The sequence below is a fragment of the Solea solea genome, chromosome 16 (assembly GCF_958295425.1).
Source record: "Solea solea chromosome 16, fSolSol10.1, whole genome shotgun sequence".
In the NCBI taxonomy this organism is placed as follows: domain Eukaryota; kingdom Metazoa; phylum Chordata; class Actinopteri; order Pleuronectiformes; family Soleidae; genus Solea; species Solea solea.
Window position 1 is genome coordinate 22,421,813 of NC_081149.1, and position 19,768 is coordinate 22,441,580.

A 19,768-nucleotide genomic window follows, 5' to 3' on the forward strand; every position below is an offset into this window, starting at 1 on the left:
CATTGTTTGTTTATATATATATATATATATATATATATATATATATATATATATATATACATATATAAACAATGTTTTACATTACATTTGTCCCCCTTTTAAATATTTAAAATGTCCACATGCTCTAACTTTTCTGGCTTATAGATCTTGTTTTAACGTTCAAAACAATAAAAGAGTTTAACAACGCTAAGCGAGTACCGTCTTCATTCATCACCTACTTCCTCTTCTTCTTATTTTCAACCAGCGAAGCTCGCGCATAAAATAATACGTTTCCAAGGTAACGCTGTTAAAACGGAAGCCCGCTTCGATAACGGGAGCCGTAACGCGAAGCAGCACCAGGAGCAGCAGCGGGAGGAGTAGGAGGAGGCCATGGCTCGATATTGAGTGACGTGGACAGTGTCAGGACTGAGTAACAAACTTCGTGGGAATAAAAAGTCTTGTCCTCTCTGTCAGCTCAGCCAGGATCCACTGACCACAACACAATGAGTGTGGATAAAGCAGAGCTCTGTGACTCACTGTTTACTTGGGTAAGTTTGATTTTAGGCAGCTTAGTAGCAAGGCTAACAGCCGGGGCTAACAGGTGACAGCAGGTGGACGCTAAGTAAGAAGTAAAATACCGTTGTTGTTGGGAGTTAAAGCCTCACACGATGAACACACACACCCATGCAATCCATTGCATATATAAAGTGAACATATAAGCAGCTGCCAGGCGTTAATGTTGTGTGTTTTGAAGCTAAGTGTCGCTAGCCAGCCAAGCTAACAAGCTAAACAGCCAGCTTGAAAGTTTGCCCTTTGTGGTGTGTTAGCTTGTTATCTGTGTTGACAAACTGACTGCAGGGTCAGCAACGTTAGCTGGCACAAAAACAAGCCCAAATAGCTCAGTGTAAGCTCACAGTCTTATGCAGTAATGGTAGGCTGTCCAAAATAGTCACTCCTGAAGCTCAGAGAAAATCCACTTGTTTGTTGCTTCAAAACACAGACACCCTCTCATATTAATAGGTTGCTAAATTTGGCCATAATCAGGGTATCAGTGCTTAGTATCTGACACATCATTTCATAACTCTTCTACTGCAATGTGATTTAGTGCTGATACCAAATCACATTTTATCATTTATGGACCACATGTGATTTAGTACACATATAATTAACACATTCTTGTTCACTTACTGTTTTTTTAAAAGTTACAAATAAAATGTTTGATGAGGTTTTATTGACTTTTTTTTACCAATTTCAGTTGCAGACGTTTCAGGTGCCGTCATGCAGCAGCAAGCAGGACTTGATGAGCGGTGTGGCCATTGCTCATGTGCTGCACAGAATGTAAGGACACACATAATTGGCATTATTAAGAATGGAGTCTGATGAATGCTGGTATTTCTGTGGTGTGTGTCAATCTTCAGAAACCAGGGAAGCTGATGGATGATGATGCCATTTGTGTCTATAAGAAATCAGTGTACAAAATACAAAAAAACTAAATATCAGAAACCAAAAACGGGGGGAAAAAAATTAAACTTTGTCAACAATTAGATGGGAAAAAAAAATTTTTTTGACTTAGTTGCATTTATCAAGTTTCTGAGAACAAAATAAAACCCAAAATACATAATTAAATACTTAAATAAGCAATAAATACACAGCAGATGCATATTGTGGCAAAATCCCATGAAATATTTGTTAGTGTGTGTTGTGTTCTTTGTATTTTAGTTCTAAAGTGTGCACTTAATTTATGATCGCCTTTTGGCCAAATCGCCCTGCCCTATTCTCACATATATTTGCTTATCTTATGTGGTTTACACTAAACTGATTTGAAACCTGCACACAGCCATCATCTATGCAAATTTTAAATCTTGTTCTTGTTTTAATACAGACTGGATTGTTTAGGTTATCTTTGTTTTAAGTAAACCAGTGTGTCCAAACCTAATGAACTTTGTATTCTATGGTGGTTTGTGCTTGTTCCTTCTACCCTCCACATACCACAAGTATTTGACAATTGTTTTTTAAAAAACTCCTATTTTAGGTCAATTTAATTGCCTAAGTAGTGTGATGTTTGACTTTTAATGAACTCTTTATTCAAACTGTGTCGTACTGTGGCCTCCTGTGAGTCTTGATGTCCAGAGATGTGTTGTCCTTGTCACTGGAGTTCTCTTGTGCTCTCATTAACAGAGACTCCTCCTGGTTTAATGTGACATGGCTAGGCAGGATCAAGGAGGAGAGCGGGGCCAACTGGCGCCTCAAGGTAATTTGTGAAACAACAGGATGTGACATAAAACTGTACAGCAACCAAAAGTGCTCAATATCTCCAGGTTTTTCTTTTTTACTTTTTTCCCTGATGAGAATATGGGTTGAGTTTTTAACTCTTGTTTTATTCTTTCAGGTCAGCAACTTGAAGAAGATTCTGAAGAGTATGATGGAGTATTATCATGACGTAAGAACATCGAAAAATTTTTTATTACATTTGCAGTTGTGTGTTTGTTGTTTGTTTGTTTGTTTGTTTCTTTTTGCTACACCTCCACTCAGTTCTGTCTTATCTTGCTGTCCATGAACAGGTGCTCGGTCATCAGGTGTCAGATGAGCACTTGCCAGATGTTAACCTCATAGGAGAGATGGGCGATGTGACTGAGCTGGGAAAGCTGGTACAGCTTGTACTGGGCTGTGCTGTTAGTTGTGAGAAAAAACAAGGTAAGTTGTCTGCGTTGAAAGAAAGAACCAAGCAGATGCAGCCATCTGTGAAGAAAACACACAGGATTAACTCAAAAGTCAGCTCACATGATTCTTGTTTAATGTCTGTTGTGGCTTGAGAGCAAAGATCGCTTTGAAACAACCACATTCTGTTTTCCCTACACCTTCAGGTCACAAATTATAATTTAGAAAAATAAACTGCTATTGATTTTGTTATTTGAGCACTTGCTTATTGAACACAAATTGCTTTTTTTTTTTTCTTTTTTGTAAATCTGTATTTGGCAGCACCATCATTGGTCTATGTTATTGTCTTGTAAACACAGAACAAATACAACAAATAATGACACTTGAGGAATCAGTCCAGCATGTTGTGATGACAGCGATCCAGGAGGTGAGTGAGCCTTTTGTTTATAATCTCCCTTCTGCTTTGAAGAAATCTTTGATCTTAATTGTCTTAATTGTGGTGGAATTTGGAAAGAGAAATGGATAACTACCAAATCTTTAAGAGTTCGTACCATTCCACCCTCAAATGCATGAAAAAACACTGCACAAAAAAGAAGAGTTGTCATTCTTTCTTCAGATAAAGCTAGGCAAGAAATCAATAATCCTGCTTTTGGGAATAATCTTGTGTTTTTGTCTTTGTTGTGGCCGCCTTTTTTTTTAAGCTCTTATCAAAGGAACCTTCATCTGAACCAGGGAGCCCAGAGACCTACGGAGACTTTGACCACCAGGTAAAACCTGAGCACTTTGGTTCTTCTCTGTGTAATTGCTATTCACTTGCAGGAATTGCGAACAGCATTGCTCGTCAAATTCTGAGGTGATAAATCCCATTTTTCCCCCATTGTAGAGCAGCTGATCACTGGTGCCCAGTCGTTGATGTTCTCTCTGAGTTAACTGAGAGTTTGGTGACTAAAACTAGCAGACATCAGTAGAGTTCTGATTCTGCTATTCACCATGGCAAGGCTTGGCCAAAGATTGCATTTAATTCACATTAATGCAGTTAATAGAAAAAAGAACAGCCTGAGTAGTGGACAGCCAAGCTGTGAATTATGTGTATAATTATTTCCTTATTTCATAGACATAGTTTCCTTGCCAAAATCTTTACATTTTAACCATACAACACACCTTAACTACTCCACATTCTCTACATTCTGAGTATGAGATTTTAAAGGTTTTACTTTTTTCTACCATGTATGAGTTCCTTGTTTGTATTGCATAGAAGACAGAATAATCAAATCTTTTGATTATTCTTTCTTTCTTTTGAAATCTGGATACATTTTTCAGTCCCATCTATACCCTGATTGGTCACTGCTTTGTTAAGACTGTGCAGCCCAAAAGCAAAACTCATTTTTAAACCGCATTTATAAATTGTTTTTAATCTGTTAGGCCAAACAAAGTCATGTTCAGTCATAAATATCACATATATGATTGCTGTGATAGGAATGTCCCCTCTGTTGTGACCTATCACATCATGGGTATTGATTCTTCATAGATCACAGTCAGGTGTTTCAAACCGACACCAACTATTATTTCTGTTACTGAAAACCCATCTCACAAATTCAGAGTATTTAGATCAATTATATTTGCTCCATATTACTGGCTGGTCTGTTTCAATATTATATATGCTTGCAGTCCAGGAAGTACTATTTCCTGAGTGAGGAGGCAGATGGGAAGGAGGACCTGAGTCAGCGCTGCCAAAACCTGGAACATCAGGTTGGTTTAATTCAGTTGGTTTACAGTACTGTACAAAAGTCTGAAGGCACCACCAGCTTTGTTTTTTCTGTCAAATGATGTGATCACTGGCATTTGGAATAAAGTGACTTGGTCTTATACATATATTAGCAAGCTGTCAATGAGTTTCACTCTGACAACATGTGTATGTAATGCTCAAGCATGTCTTGAGTAAACCTGGCGTGCTAAACCTTTTTCACAGCAGATATGTCACGGTGGTTAATAGTAATGAGTGTTCTACTTCAGGTTTAAGAGATCCAGGATCATGCTATTGTTTAATTGTAAGATTAGGTCACACTACATACTTGACACTTTAACCTGTAGAAGCAGTTTTCCTGGAATATAGATGATTTATTGTTGCAATAAAGTAATTAAGAAATAATTATACTGTATGATCACTATAGCATTGTTAAAGTAACAAATCTAATGGTGGCCTAAGACTTTTGCATGTTTAGTAAATGTCTTATTTTGGAAGGATTTTCTACAACCTTGATCCAATTCTACAACGCCCCGGACTTCTGGGGATAGCAGTGGTGTGTGTTATTTTACAATGCAGCCACACAAACTCGCAGTCATTCAGTAAAAGGTTTGTTAGCTTGTTAAGGAGTTGCTGGTATGCAGCCTGTCCTCTGCAGACCACAATTCCCCCGTAACTGAATCATCTGCTGCTGAAGGAAAACTAATCCACTGTCCAAAAAAAGCAGAAAATGTCCATGTCCTGTTGTGGAATAATGTGTTTATGATAAAAGATAATTGTCAAGTCAGTCTCATTCTGTGTGACTGCTTCATGATAAAAGCATCACATGTTTCACTGGCTAATTGCTGTTGATGTGAAACTGCAGAAGCAGGAAACGTTTGGTATGCATTAGCAGCAACTGTGGCTGCAGCAAACAATTGCTGTCTTATGTCAATTAGAAAAAAAGGATTATACGCTGCATTGTTTCCTATGAAACTATGCAGAGCGGGAATCCTGTATGTTTCAGACTAGAGAGGTGATTAGTAAACATTATACTGGGTGACTATTGTTAAAAAAAGCACAACTGTTCTGTGGTTTTGTGGTGATAAAAGATATTTGAACTCTGACATTCAGAATGTTAGAGGCTGTCATTGTGCTGCAGTGTGGTTGCAGCATGTTGCTGAATGTTTGAATGTGTTTGCCTGCAGCTTTTGTGCTATGGTCCTTATTGATTATCCCGCCTTAGACTTTGTGTTCCTATTGCTTGTTTTTGCTGCACTGACCAAGAAAGGATTCATTTAGATTTTTAGTTTTTTTTTACACTCTTGTCAATAGTTGCATAACATCAAGATAAAACTGACACATTGCCCTGGGATGGAGCAGTAGCCAACAATAATTTGTACCGCTACCAGCCCACCTGTTTGTTTACTTACATAGCCCACGCATTTGGGATTAGTCATTTGTGTTGTTTTGAAAGCTATTTACCGTTACTGGTCCTGTGCTAAAGCATGCAATCTGTCCTTGAAGTTCAGTGGATGTTTTTGAAACTGGAAAGATGTCCAGCAGGTAAATATACACTCTTCTTTTGAATACTGTACTACAAGCTTCTCTAACTGTAACCTCAGCTCAGCCTGACTCAAAGGTAATGCATCTCTGAAGAGCACCCTCTCTCTCTCTCTCTCCCCCTCGCTCTCTACCCTCCCTCTCTCTCTCTCCCCGTCTCGGTTCAAACCTTCAGTCTGAATTCAGAACATTTCTCTTCTCCAACTGTAACAGTGCAACCAGTATCACTAAAGCGCCTGAGCTATGTATATTCTTCTATTTATATCATGAGAGGCTGGGCTGGACCCTAAGGCTAATTTGTAACAACTAACTCTGTTGAGAAAGTTCCATTTGTTTAAGACCAATCACACCAGCTGACCGACTATGACTGAGCATGTGAAATGAGAGGGAGCATGTGTTGGAGGTCCTAGTCCCTGCATTAAAGGTGGCTAGTGTTGCTGTGTGTCAGTGTTTTCTGCTTTACCTCTTTGACTTGCCTGAATGCCAGCTCTGTGGCTCATTCATTTTGGATCGAGAACTCTTTTGTCCTCTATTTTGATGAAGTTTTTATTTCAATTAACTGAGGATTTTTCTGATGCATTGCTTTTTTGGCTGTAGTGATCTTTATTTTGTGAATCTTCATAGCTTCTCTCTAATATCCTTTGTTCCCCCTCATTTTCCCCCCCCAACAGTTGTCAGTGGCACTGGAGGAGAAGTTGACCCTGCAAGCAGAGACTCGCGCCCTGAAGGAAAAGCTGAGCCGCCGTGACTCCCTGGACACCACCGCCACTTCCATCACTGGCAAAAAGCTGCTGCTGCTGCAGAGTCAGATGGAGCAGTTGCAAGAAGAGAATTACAGGTACACACACACACACACACACAGTTTGATTTGTTTTGGAAAACATTTTACTTGGACAACAAGACCCAAGCTTATGTACATAATACAAATGTATTTATTTACTTTTAAGAAGTGTAGTGGGAAAAAATAGGTGGAGATTGTAGATTGGAAACATGTTTTTAAATTGCCTTGTTTTGTTTCTTACTTCACCCCACGGAGTGTGAGTGAAGTATTGTTTTTAGTGGCTCTGTTCGTCTGTCTGTGTGTCTGTCTGTCGCACCCACACTTGCCAATATGACCAACAGAGGCCGACAGAGGCTTGTTGCGTGAAGTCTGCCATCTCTGATTGCCTTGTTTTGTCATATAATGGACCCATGTTTCCCCCTTGTTTCAGACTGGAGAATAGCAGAGATGACTTGCGTCTGCGAGAAGAGATTTTGGAGCGGGAGGTGACCGACCTGCAGCTGCGTAATGAAGAGTTGACCAGCCTAGCGCAGGAGGCCCAGGCCCTCAAAGACGAGATGGACATTCTCAGGTGAGAGAACTAGCACTGAGCTGGATTTATAGTAGCCAACCTTTAATGAAAATTACATTCAAAGTTTATGAAGTTTATACTCTTTAACTTCAGAATGTCATGCATGGTGGGCCAAGGAGAGCTTCTCAAAATGCAATTAATTAGTGATTAATTGGTTGTTGGTGGTGTTTTACCAAGAGAATATTGTATTTTTTTGTAAGCTGAAGCATATTCTGACTTTCATGGTGGTTGTAGCTTTTATTTATGTTTACGGCAAATGTCAAAGTCACAAGTTACACACCAAAATTACAGACTCACCATCAACCAGCCTCATATTTTAAGCAGTATTATAATTAATTATACTCAGACAGAAACAAAACTCCCACACACTGACGTCCATTAGCTCCTCTCTGGCATCTGTGTTGGTAATATGAATTTTATGCATGGACTCTGGCTTGCACCACAGTTGTTGGTTTACAGTTGAGTACATACCCACACAGATGTATTGTGTTTTACTGAAATTCCATATTCCTGTGCTTGGGGCTCAACACATCCCACACATCTCCCCCTCAGGCACTCGTCTAATCGAGTGAACCAGCTCGAAACACTGGTGGAGACGTATAAACGGAAGCTGGAGGATCTGGGAGACCTGCGAAGACAGGTGCGCCTCCTGGAGGAGCGCAATACTGTGTACATGCAGCGTACCTGTGAGCTGGAGGAGGAGCTCCGCCGGGCGAACGCAGTCCGCAACCAGCTGGACACCTACAAGAGACAGGCAAGAAGGAGGGCGTGAGATACTTGCTGTCGTGTTGACGTCCAAGTGGTGTTAAACACATCACGTGGCTTCTGCACGTGTCCGGAAAACGTTGCAGCTTGTATAGAGCGCTCCTGCCAACACAGACTGTTGCTATGCTTTCTTTCTTGCAGGCTCATGAGCTTCACACCAAGCACTCAGCAGAGGCCATGAAAGCTGAGAAGTGGCAGTTTGAGTACAAGAACCTTCACGACAAGTATGACGCACTGCTGAAAGAGAAAGAAGTGAGTTGGTGAAAACCATCAGGAAAATCAAAGTTCACTTGAAGGGGTGGATGTACACATACTGCTTCACAGTGCACAGTGCTTTTACTGTAATATTTTATCAATGTGTAGCACCTGTGTGTACTGTGTCTCTACAGTATGGTATGGCCATACACTACTGTCTTGCCATATCTAGAGATGGACGATACCACTTTTTTGCGATATGGGTATCACACACTCGAGTATCTACCAATATTCGTTTGATACGGATTTGTGCAAAGATATAATTCTCCAACTATGTAACAAATACTGTATCATACACCTATGATATAATGCTTTATCATAGGTGTTAGGGCTATAACTATTAATTATAAAAAATGCAATTGGCTAAATTGAAATTACATTATTAAATTTAAACATTAACGTTCATCATAAAATTCAGTAGAAGAATTTTGGAACAAATTCATATCCTGAAGTTGTTCTCTTTGCAGTTGACTATTTAAAATGTTTATGGTATCCTCTGGTAGTGCATTGTCTTGTTTGTTCTGAAGCATGAATATATGACTTTATACTGCAATCACAATATATGTCAGGAAAATAGATATTTTACCCAAATTGTTCAGCTCTAATAGGTGATGAAGTTTTTTTATTTCAGTGATGGTAGTCCTTGAAGAAGCTCATGTCCCTGACTGACTAAAGTTAGTTTTTGTGTCAACTGGGGAGCATTTTTACTGTGTTTTTTTTTTCCAGCTTTTCACTAAACTTAACACCTTTTTTCAAAAAAGCGCAGAACAACAACACTAGAAATTTCTTAGCCACTTTCATAGAAGATTATCACCAGTATTGCTCAGTAGGCATGAGTTCAGCCTTTCCTTCTGCAGACACGTGTCTCTATGCCTCTCCCACTTATGACATGTGTGACAGGTGACATAGATGTGAATGAGCTTCAAGCTTGCTGGCTGAGTGATTATATTACAAGTAAATATAGCTCTAATCAAAGCACAGTTTACATTACACATATTTTGACATTGGTAAAGAAATATTTGTTATGCAAAGCAGCAGCTTGGAGGTTAACATGAAACCTTTGACGTTTCACTCACTTTTTCAAAAATGTGTACAAGAGAACAGCTTTGTTTGTTGATGCAACAAAATACTTCATATGCGCACAGAGAGTAGGAAAGAACTAAACAAAATAGCAATACAATTTGCATTTTTATAGCCAGTAATTGTATTGTCATGTGGCAACATTGGGCAAACTTTAGCTTCTTCTCATACTTCATAAAGTTTTTTGTTCTCAACAGTTTTTTATTACATCCTCCTTTTTCACATTGACCATACACTGTCACACCATATACCAGGTCTTGTTGTGATGATAACGGGACACACACACACACACACACACACACACACACACACACACACACACATGCGTCAGGGGAAACTGTTGCCAGGCAAATATCATACTATTCTTCAGTGGACTCCCACGTCCAGTGTCAGTTCTAGCACCTTCTGTAATCTGACAGCAGTGATAAATGTGCCTAGTTAGTTGTGGGAGCAATTAAGAAATACACACTGTACCAATGTGTCTACATATACTGTACATTCATAATAATTTAATTGAAATAGTTAATTCACCTGTTTTTGCCTCACTGTCTAGGGCATTATATGTTGGCATGTAAATCTGAAAAGAAATTAGTTCCATATTCATATGTGTATGTTACAAAAGGACTGTTTTTCTTTTTGGTCAAATATCAGATGAAGATCAGAAACATCAATTTGTGCTGTGCTTTGTTTTTAGCGTCTGATCTCGGAGAGAGATACACTTCGGGAGACAAATGATGAGCTCAGGTGTGCACAAGTCCAGCAGAGGGGCCTCAGTGGAGCAGGTGAGTCTTGGTTCTTGGTCCTCCGTCTAGAAGTATATCAAAATAAATGAGTCACAATCTGGCAAAATCATATTTTACAATATAGTACCTGTAATAGAACACATTAAAGGCCCATGTAAAGTAATTTAAAAAAATATTTCGTACTTTTTCCCACAGGGAATTGTGTTACTAACCACCGTACTAAAAAGGAATGATTTCAAAAAAAGTCATGAAGTGTTTCATATTTCATGTTTAAATGTTGCAACATTCTCTGCTCTGTGAAGGTGGAGTTGAACACACACACTTACACACTGACCTACATGCTTTAGTGGGGACCAAAGTCTGTGACTGTTGCTGTTCTTCAGTGTTTGTACAGAGTGTAAACACTCCAAAGTTAACAAACCTGTAGTTGAGAATGTTTGCATTTGTTTGCAGTTTAAAGACACTGTACACAAACACAGAGCTGGTTTAGCTACAGTCCTGCTCTCTTTCTCTATCAGTGGTACCTGCTCTTCTTTCTGTTCTTCTCCACTTCCTCTCCTCATCTTTAGAGATAAAATGGAGATTTTTTACATCGAGGTGAAAGGCATTTAAAAAAACAAAACAAAAAAAAACAATGATTTCTCAGCTAGCTTTCAAACTAACGGCAGTAAGGTGGGAGCAGGTGCATTTACTCAAGAGGAACAGTAAACCACTGATGAAGCGCGCTGAGTTTTTATATCATAACAGCATTTGAGGAGTTACGTGGCTCTTATGCATCACCGAGAAATATTTTAAGACGCACCTAAAACAATCTTGAGCAGAATTACTCCATCATTTTTACTCCACAGTTGCTATATTTTTTCACATGTACTCAGCCACTGTTTTTTTAACATTTATAATGTGTGAAGAGGAGTATCTCTGCATTTGCTTTACACACATTTCAACGTTTTGTCATGCAATATGCTGGTTTTAAATTTCCACATTTTTAAAAAAAGCTGTTGACTGAAGTGACTGTAAAATAAACGACTTTAAAGGGTATCACAGGTATCTATATTCAAATGAATGTATTCATTAAAACAGTATTCCTGAAGATCATTTGTTGTAAAGTATTTCTACACTAATAAAACTTGTCAAACTCTCTGTTGATGTCTTTGTCTCCACAGGAGGCTTGTGTGACACTGATGTCACTGTTGGGAACCTTGCTGCAGAGATCATGCCCACTGAGCTCAAGTATGTCTGTTATTATTTATCAGTATCATTGCAATGCTGTACGTGTGTGGATCAGCTGTGATGATGAGGGGTTCATGTGTGGAGCAGTGCACTTTTGAATCATCAGTGGCCCACTCAAACTATATATTTATCTTAAGTGTGAGATAAACTACTCAGACCTTTTACCAGAGCCACATAAGTTTATTTTTAGAGCTTATCTGCGCAATTGGCCCCTGAAAGCGCGACACATGGCAGCACATTTGGTTTGGGCATTGTCAGATCGAAAGCTTGGTCACAACATGTTGTGTGTGTGTGTGTGTGTGTGTGTGTGTTTTCTCCACTCCCTGACCTTTTTCATTTGTCCTCCACTTTCTTTTCCTCTTTTCATTCTTTCAACAGGGAGACCGTTGTGCGCCTTCAGAGTGAAAACAAGATGTTGTGTGTCCAGGAGGAGAGCTACAGTCAGAAACTGGTGGAGGTGCAGGCCGAGCTGGAGGAAGCTCAGCGCAGCAGGAACACTCTGGAAACTCAGAACAGGTAGGAAAGTGTATGTGTATGTGTCCTCAACATGAATAAATAAATAATCATTCCCCTTCTCTCTTGCCATATTGTGTGCTCCTGGACATTAAGCTGCCTGTTTGGCTGATAGTAGGAGTGATGTCTGCCTAAATGTCAACTCACCCTCTGGACTGTGTGCTCAACTGCGCTGTGTGGGCTGCATTGGAGGACAGACAGCAGAAAGCCAGATTGTCCCTTGACTGTGCGTGTGTGTGTATATGTGTGTGTTTACATGCCTATGGGCATGTGGACATGTGGGTGGACTGTGCGTGTGTATTACAACACCAGGCCCAGGGTGTGGGAAGCATCCTCAGCAACAGTAACAGGAGGAGAGGAGTGGAGGGAGCATACTCAGCAGAGCAGAGCTGGGATTGGCCAGGCAGCTCACTTGCTAAGGATCCATGTGATGCAATGCAAAGGTCTTCCACTCCGAGACCAAACTTACCAACCTCGGCTTTCTTCTTTCCCTCTTATGTGTACACATCCTCAAGTATCCTCTCCTTTTTTCTTTAGTTTTCTCCACTTTTTCTCGTGTCTTCTCTGCTCATCTTTTGCTTCCTAACCTCTGCTGACATCGTATCACCCTGTCCTCTAGAACGTCCGCTGGTTCCTCATCCCACAACCCAAGTCCTTCTCTCATATGAAGACCACACCCACCTTCTATCTCCACCACACAGAATCAATAAAGCATTCTTCAGAGCTGCCTTCCTCGCCCTGGCATCGATGTTTTATGAGATACGTTTTTGTGTCTGTGAATATCCAGATTTATTTACCCCCCTCTCTCTGTGTCCCTCCTCTCTCCTTGTCTGTGTCCCAGGTTGAACCAGCAGCAGATCTCAGAGCTGCGTGCTCAGATCGAGGAGCTCCAGAAAGCAATGCAGGAGCAGGACAGCAAGAATGAAGATGTGAGTGGACAGAGAGAGAGAGAAAAAGGAGAAGGAGCTGCATCCTTCTTCACTTAAAAACTTTCCTCGTCACCATCTTACTTCTCTACGATCTAGTTCAGAGTATAAACACAGTGTGCAAGTGAAAACTTTTTGCTTTCTCTTGCAACTAATCAACTAGATTGGCATGTTTTGTCATCAGATAGTTGCTGTCATGATTAACGAATAGCAAGTGTCTGGAGACATTCATACTTATTTTACTGTATGTCTAAATTGGCTTTTCAAAAGGTGGGAATTGGAAAATTGCTGACATCCAATTCCCAGCTGTCCCCATGTCACTGCATTGCTTTGTTTATTACTTAAAATGGGAACACTAGCAACCCCACAAAACGGTCTATAAACATGAGGCAGTTCACAGACGTGCAGCGTCCTCTGTTCAGACACTGTTGGCATCTCTTTAAGAACTTGATTTACTAAATAATCCCGGAGATAACATAAGTCAAGCAGCAGCCTCAGAACAAGTACAAGTTTATTGTGAACTTTAAAAGTTGTTCAACTTCAAAAAAGAAGACCCTGCCCTCTGGTGGTGAGCGGAGAAGTAACCTCTACCTCACCTTTATGTTCAGGCATCATGAGCACCAAGTTATATATTTGATAGCCATCCCTAGTGAGCGTAGTCTTTTTGTGTAAGCACACTGTTTGCATGCCAGTACACCGAGTGAGTAACCTGGACAGACAGCTGTCAGAGTTTGAGTGTCTGTTCTCCTTGTAATACATGTTGTGTGGGACTTTAACCCAAGTCTGCTGTGGTGATTCACTGTTAACGCCTGCCCCTCTCTGTCTGTCTCTCTCCACCTGCCCCCATCGGTCAACTCTGCCAAAATCAGGCTATCGTAAGTACGGCCCACCCTCTGTCCAACTGGCCCATGATTTAACTCTTTGACAGCCTGGCTTTCACTTCTTGTACCATGTTTGTTGATTTGTGCTTGTGTTTGTGTGTTATTTAAACCAAACCTTGCACTTCTTAAGTTTTAATGTTTATTTTCTCCCTCTTTTTTTTTTTTCAGTCCTCCTTATTGAAGAAGAAGCTTGAGGAACATTTGTAAGTAGCGCATTTTTCTGATGTGTCGTGCATCAGTTGAATTACAATCACATTCACACACACATGATCCGTGCTCGTTGCAGGGAGAAGCTCCATGAAGCTCACTCAGATCTCCAAAAGAAAAGAGAGGTCATCGATGACCTCGAGCCCAAAGTGGACGGCAATAGTAAGTCGGCTCTTGTTTGATCATCTTCCTCTGTCCTTGCTTTCTTCTCCTCTCAACACTTGTTTTTATTTCCGCCCTCTCAGTGGTGAAGAAGATTGATGAACTCCAGGAGAGCTTGCGTAAAAAGGACGAGGACATGAAGCAGATGGAGGAGCGATACAAGCGCTATGTGGAGAAGGCAAGAACGGTCAGTAAACCATAACTGAACAGCTTGTCCTTCTCAGCATGAAGCTCTAAATTGTTTTTTTAAAAAAAGGGGGATTTTTCATTTAAAGGTCAGTGTGTAAGAATTAGTCACATCTAAAGGTGAGACGACAAACAGAGGACTCCTTCACTCACCTCTTCCTTTCCAAAGCATTCTAGGGCGGGCTTTTTATACCAGAAAGAAGGCAAACACACTTTTACAACCCTTTATCTCTCTCTCTCTCTGCTGTTTCTTTCTCCTTTTGTTAGTTTCTGCATCAGGTTTATGTAGGAAGAGCCTTTCTTCATTTGGGTAGTAAGCTTTCATCTCAGAACGTGGAATGCACGTTCATCAGAGTTGCCGTAGAAACACGTTTGCATGAGATGACAGCCTCCATAAAGCAAAGTCCATATAAAAGACTTATTCTTAATGAAAACCAATCAGTTTTTTATATTTAAGCTATTCAACACCTGTACAAACAATCTTGTGAGTAAATATATGCAATTTCTCTCTAAAAATCCAGTGTGTAACATTTGAGAGGATTTATTAAATGGACTTTTGCTCAGTTTAACTCATCAAAGTCCGTTGAGAGCTGCTGTGTAGGACCCCTACAGAAAGAAGTTTTGTGTTCAAGTACATCAAGTAGTGTCACTTGAAAAAAACTCTTACCACCCAATCTTGCCAAAAGTCATTATTGGTAGTGCTGCATCAGTTTTGACCTTTTTTTTTTTAAATTGTCCTTCATGAGTTACATTAAATATAATGTCAAAGCACTAAAGCTGTCTTGTGTGCAGGTGATCAAAACCCTGGATCCCAAGCAGCAGCCGGTGACTGGTACTCCTGACATTCAAGCTCTCAAGAACCAGCTGACGGAGAAGGAAAGAAGGATCCACCACCTGGAGGTGATAACATTTTTTTAATACAAACACAAAAAAAAATGAGATAAAGGTACCTTTGTTAAAATCTCACTACTGTGTGTGTGATGTTTCTTTGCTCAGCACGACTATGAGAAGAGCAGAGTCCGACACGATCAAGAGGAGAAGCTCATCATCAGTGCATGGTACAACATGGTAAGCCAGTGTAGAAACACATAACATCATTTCAGTCCAGATGCTCGTCAGATTCACAAACAAGAGCTGAGTCTGTGTCCAACGAACTCAGCTCGAACAGATGACTTTTTGTCACAACATACTAAAGTATGACTTTTTTGTCAAAGTTTGGACGACATACATAACTTTTTGTCACATTTTAGATGACATACTATAGTATGACTTTTTTGTCAAATTTTGGTCGACATACTATAGTATGACTTTTTTGTCAAATTTTGGATGACATACTAAAGTATGACTTTTTTGTCAAATTTTGGTCGACATACTAAAGTATGACTTTTTTGTCAGATTTTGGATGACATACTAAAGTATGACTTTTTTGTCAGATTTTGGATGACATACTAAAGTATGATTTTTTTGTCAAAGTTTGGACGACATACATAACTTTTTGTCACATTTTAGATGACATACTATAGTATGACTTTTTTGTCAAATTTTGGATGACATACTAAAGTATGATTTTTTTTTTGTCAAATTTTGGTCGACATACTATAGTATGATTTTTTTTGTCAAATTTTGGTCGACATACTATAGTATGACTTTTTTGTCACATTTTGGATGACATACTAAAGTATGACTTTTTTGTCAGATTTTGGATGACATACTAAAGTATGATTTTTTTGTGAAAGTTTGGACGACATACATAACTTTTTGTCACATTTTAGATGACATACTATAGTATGACTTTTTTGTCAAATTTTGGATGACATACTAAAGTATGATTTTTTTTTTTTGTCAAATTTTGGTCGACATACTATAGTATGATTTTTTTGTCAAATTTTGGTCGACATACTATAGTATGACTTTTTTGTCACATTTTGGATGACATACTAAAGTATGACTTTTTTGTCAGATTTTGGATGACATACTAAAGTATGACTTTTTTGTCAGATTTTGGATGACATACATAACTTTTTGTCACATTTTAGATGACATACTATAGTATGACTTTTTTGTCACAATTTAGACGACATACTAAAGTATGATTTTTTTTTTTGTCAAATTTTGGTCGACATACTATAGTATGATTTTTTTTTTGTCAAATTTTGGTCGACATACTAAAGTATGACTTTTTTGTCAAATTTTGGTCGACATACTAAAGTATGACTTTTTTGTCATATTTTGGATGACATACTAAAGTATAACTTTTTTGTCAAATTTTGGTCGACATACTAAAGTATGATTTTTTTTTTTGTCAAATTTTGGTCGACATACTAAAGTATGACTTTTTTGTCAAATTTTGGTCGACATACTAAAGTATGACTTTTTTGTCACATTTTGGTCGACATACTAAAGTATGACTTTTTTCGTAAAATTTTGGATGACATACTAAAGTATGACTTTTTAGTCAAATTTTGGTCGACATACTAAATGACATTTTTGTCACATTTTGGACGACTGCTAAAGTTGTAACATAACATATTTGTAACAGAAACACTGTATTACTCATACATGGAAATGCATTTCAAATATTAGTTAAAAAAAAAAAAGGTTTTATATTGTGTGAAAACAGCGCAACCACCTGTTCTGTAATGAAAGGGTTTTGATTGACACTTCGTTTGACCATGTTGATTCTTCGCTCTCTTTTTCTCAGGGTATGGCGTTGCATCAGAAAGTGACCGGCGAGCGAGTGGGACCCTCTAACCAGGCCATGTCCTTCCTCGCCCAGCAGAGACAGTCCACCAACGCCAGGAGAGGCCTGATTCGAAATCACCCAAGATAATGGGATGAACAAAAAAAAATAGCAACGCTCCAGCAGATGAACAAAACAAAACACACAGAGATGATACTGACTGGAGATACAGCAATCTTCACCTGAACCTCTGTCATTTTGCCTTAATGCCTTCACTGGGTTGCTGCACCTCAAAGAGAATGTTTCCTTGCTGCTGCTGCCCCCTGCTGGATCGTAATGGTACAAGATGTATTTTGTTCTCTGTGTAGCCTCAGAGAAGAGAGACGCTACAGTGTTTGACTGTGATGTTGATCAAATTCAGAGTAAACTCACAGAAAGAAATGACTGGCTGGAGTAGGAGGAGTCATAGCCTTAAAAAGAGACTGTCACCTTTTAAGGTGGCTTTTGTTTCCTCTTTAGCTTCTCAGACACACTCCTATTGTTTTAATTGTTATCATTTTTTTTTTAATACATGATGAAATGTGAATTAGTTTTGTCAAGGTTACAGGTGAAATGTGGTTGACGAGGTAGAGGCAATACATTTACTACTGTATTTTTAATGCTGTAAAGCTACACAAGTTGGTGTTGGACATTAGCCATTAGTACACCTCTTTGGTTTTGTTTATTTGTTTTTCCTTCCTGAAAATGTGTGTTTAGTGTTGTTTTGTTTTGCTTTGATAATATATCAAGTCCAGGAGGTTTGTTTAATGGCTTTAGTCATATTTTTTCTCTAATTGAGTATTCACAATAATACATTTTCATTAGAATCTTACAAGGTACACCAAAGCACTTTCTCTCTACATGGGTGGGTTTGTCCTTTGCCTCACTACATACATTACTCTTGTCTCTTTTATTTAAAGATTCTAGGGTCTCGTTCATCATGTCGAGTGCTAATGTGACTTCTGTGAATGATTTTGATTTTTTTTTTCTAATTCCTTTTCGTGCCCTCTTCCCAAAGACTGAAGAAGGGTGTTGGACCTAATGCCACTCACCACTTTATTCACAGCTTTTCACTGATTGTGAACAGAGATAACTGAAGGCCTCTTTGTTTATCACAAAAGCTGGAAAACATGATTTTATTGATTCCTTCATTTTAATAACACTAAAAATGATCAAAACTTGGCTAATGGCTAACCTCATCCATAGTTCAACCGACGTGGAAGGATTATGTTCATTAATACACTGGAATTTTTTTGTTGTTTGTTGACAGGAAGTCAGTGGCAGATAGGTTGAGCCTGTAATAGATGGCTAATATATCTGCACTCGTTATCTGCTTTTATTCACTTCTGGTACTTTTACTTTTCAGCTGATGTAGTAACTTCAATGTGTCCCATGTCAGACCTGCTGGTTTTGTTCCTGTTAACATTTGTGCTATGATCCACACCGACCAGAATATTGCTGTTGTGTGCATGTGCTTTTTTTTTTTCCAATGTTTCATTATTTTATTATAGAGTTCATATTTATGGTGGTGTGTCATTATCTTTGCTGCACATTTGCATGGCTGGAAGGGTTGAACATTTTTGGTTATTGTATCACAATGGTCTAGTAGATTAACCATACTGAACTTAACACAGGGGTCTGAGGCAAGGTAAAGATTTGTAGTCCTGTCTGCTCTACTTTTGCACTACAAATAAATGGGATGTTGAGAAAGTGTGTTAAGAGTGTTCTTTCCATTCATGAATTCAGAAGAAGAAAATGTCAAAATTTGGACGACATATTAAACTGACTTATTTGTCACATTTTGGACAGCATACTATACTATGACTTTTTTTTCACTTTTTGGATGATTTACTAAACTATGACTTTTTTGTCACTTTTTGGATGAGATACTAAAGTATGACTTTTTTGTCAAAATTTGGACGACATACTATACTATGATTTTTTTGTCACTTTTTGGAAGACATACTAAACCATGACTTTTTTGTCACATTTTTGACGACATACTAAACCATGACTTTTTTTTCTCACATTTTTGACGACATACTATGACTTTTTTGTCACTTTTTGGATAACATACTAAAGTAGGATTTTTTTTTTGTCACATTTTGGACGACATACTAAACTATTACTTTTTGGTCAAAATTTAGATGACATACTATACCATGACTTTTTTTGTTAAAATGTATACGACATACTATATATAGTCTGACTTTTGTGTCAAAAATTAGACGACATACTATACTATGACTTTTTTTGTCACTTTTTGGACGACATACTAAACCATGACTTTTTTGTCACATTTTGGACGACATACTAAACTATTACTTTTTTGTCAAAATTTGGACGACATACTATACTATGACTTTTTTTTCCAAATTTGGACGACATACTATACTATGACTTTTTTGTCCAAATTTGGACAACATACTAAACAATACCTTTCTTGTCACATTTTGGACGACATACTATACTATTACTTTTTTGTCCAAATTTGGATGACATACTATACTTTGACTTTTTTTTCCAAATTTGGACGACATACTATACAATACCTTTTTTGTCACATTTTGGACGACATACTATACTATGACTTTTGTCAAAATTTGGACGACATACTATACTATGACTTTTTTTTCCAAATTTGGACGACATACTATACAATACCTTTTTTGTCACTTTTTGGACGACATACTATACTATGACTTTTAGTCCAAATTTGGACAACATACTATACAATACCTTTCTTGTCACATTTTGGACGACATACTATACTATGACTTTTTTGTCAAAATTTGGACCACATACTATACTACGACTTTTTTTGTC

The 19,768-nt window shown here is 38.5% G+C and overlaps 1 protein-coding gene across 2 annotated transcripts; it reads left to right on the plus strand.

Annotated features, from left to right (window-relative positions):
• Nucleotides 1–329: 329 nt before the first annotated feature.
• LOC131475624 (protein Hook homolog 2-like) lies at nt 330–18,655 on the plus strand. Of its 2 annotated transcripts, XM_058653861.1 has the most exons (22): nt 330–527; nt 1,235–1,317; nt 2,158–2,230; nt 2,369–2,419; nt 2,541–2,673; nt 2,997–3,064; nt 3,339–3,404; nt 4,306–4,386; nt 6,595–6,761; nt 7,135–7,275; nt 7,828–8,029; nt 8,182–8,292; nt 10,070–10,157; nt 11,282–11,348; nt 11,727–11,864; nt 12,703–12,790; nt 13,837–13,871; nt 13,955–14,037; nt 14,121–14,224; nt 15,016–15,123; nt 15,220–15,291; nt 16,925–18,655. In XM_058653861.1, the coding sequence occupies exons 1-22, from the start codon at nt 483–485 to the stop codon at nt 17,051–17,053; spliced, it is 2,133 nt and encodes a 710-aa protein (XP_058509844.1). In that variant the 5' UTR covers nt 330–482; the 3' UTR covers nt 17,054–18,655. The 2 variants fall into 2 exon arrangements, with proteins under 2 accessions (XP_058509844.1, XP_058509843.1); XM_058653860.1 differs by having other exon boundaries at nt 2,158–2,419.
• The last annotated feature ends 1,113 nt before the right edge of the window (nt 18,656–19,768 follow it).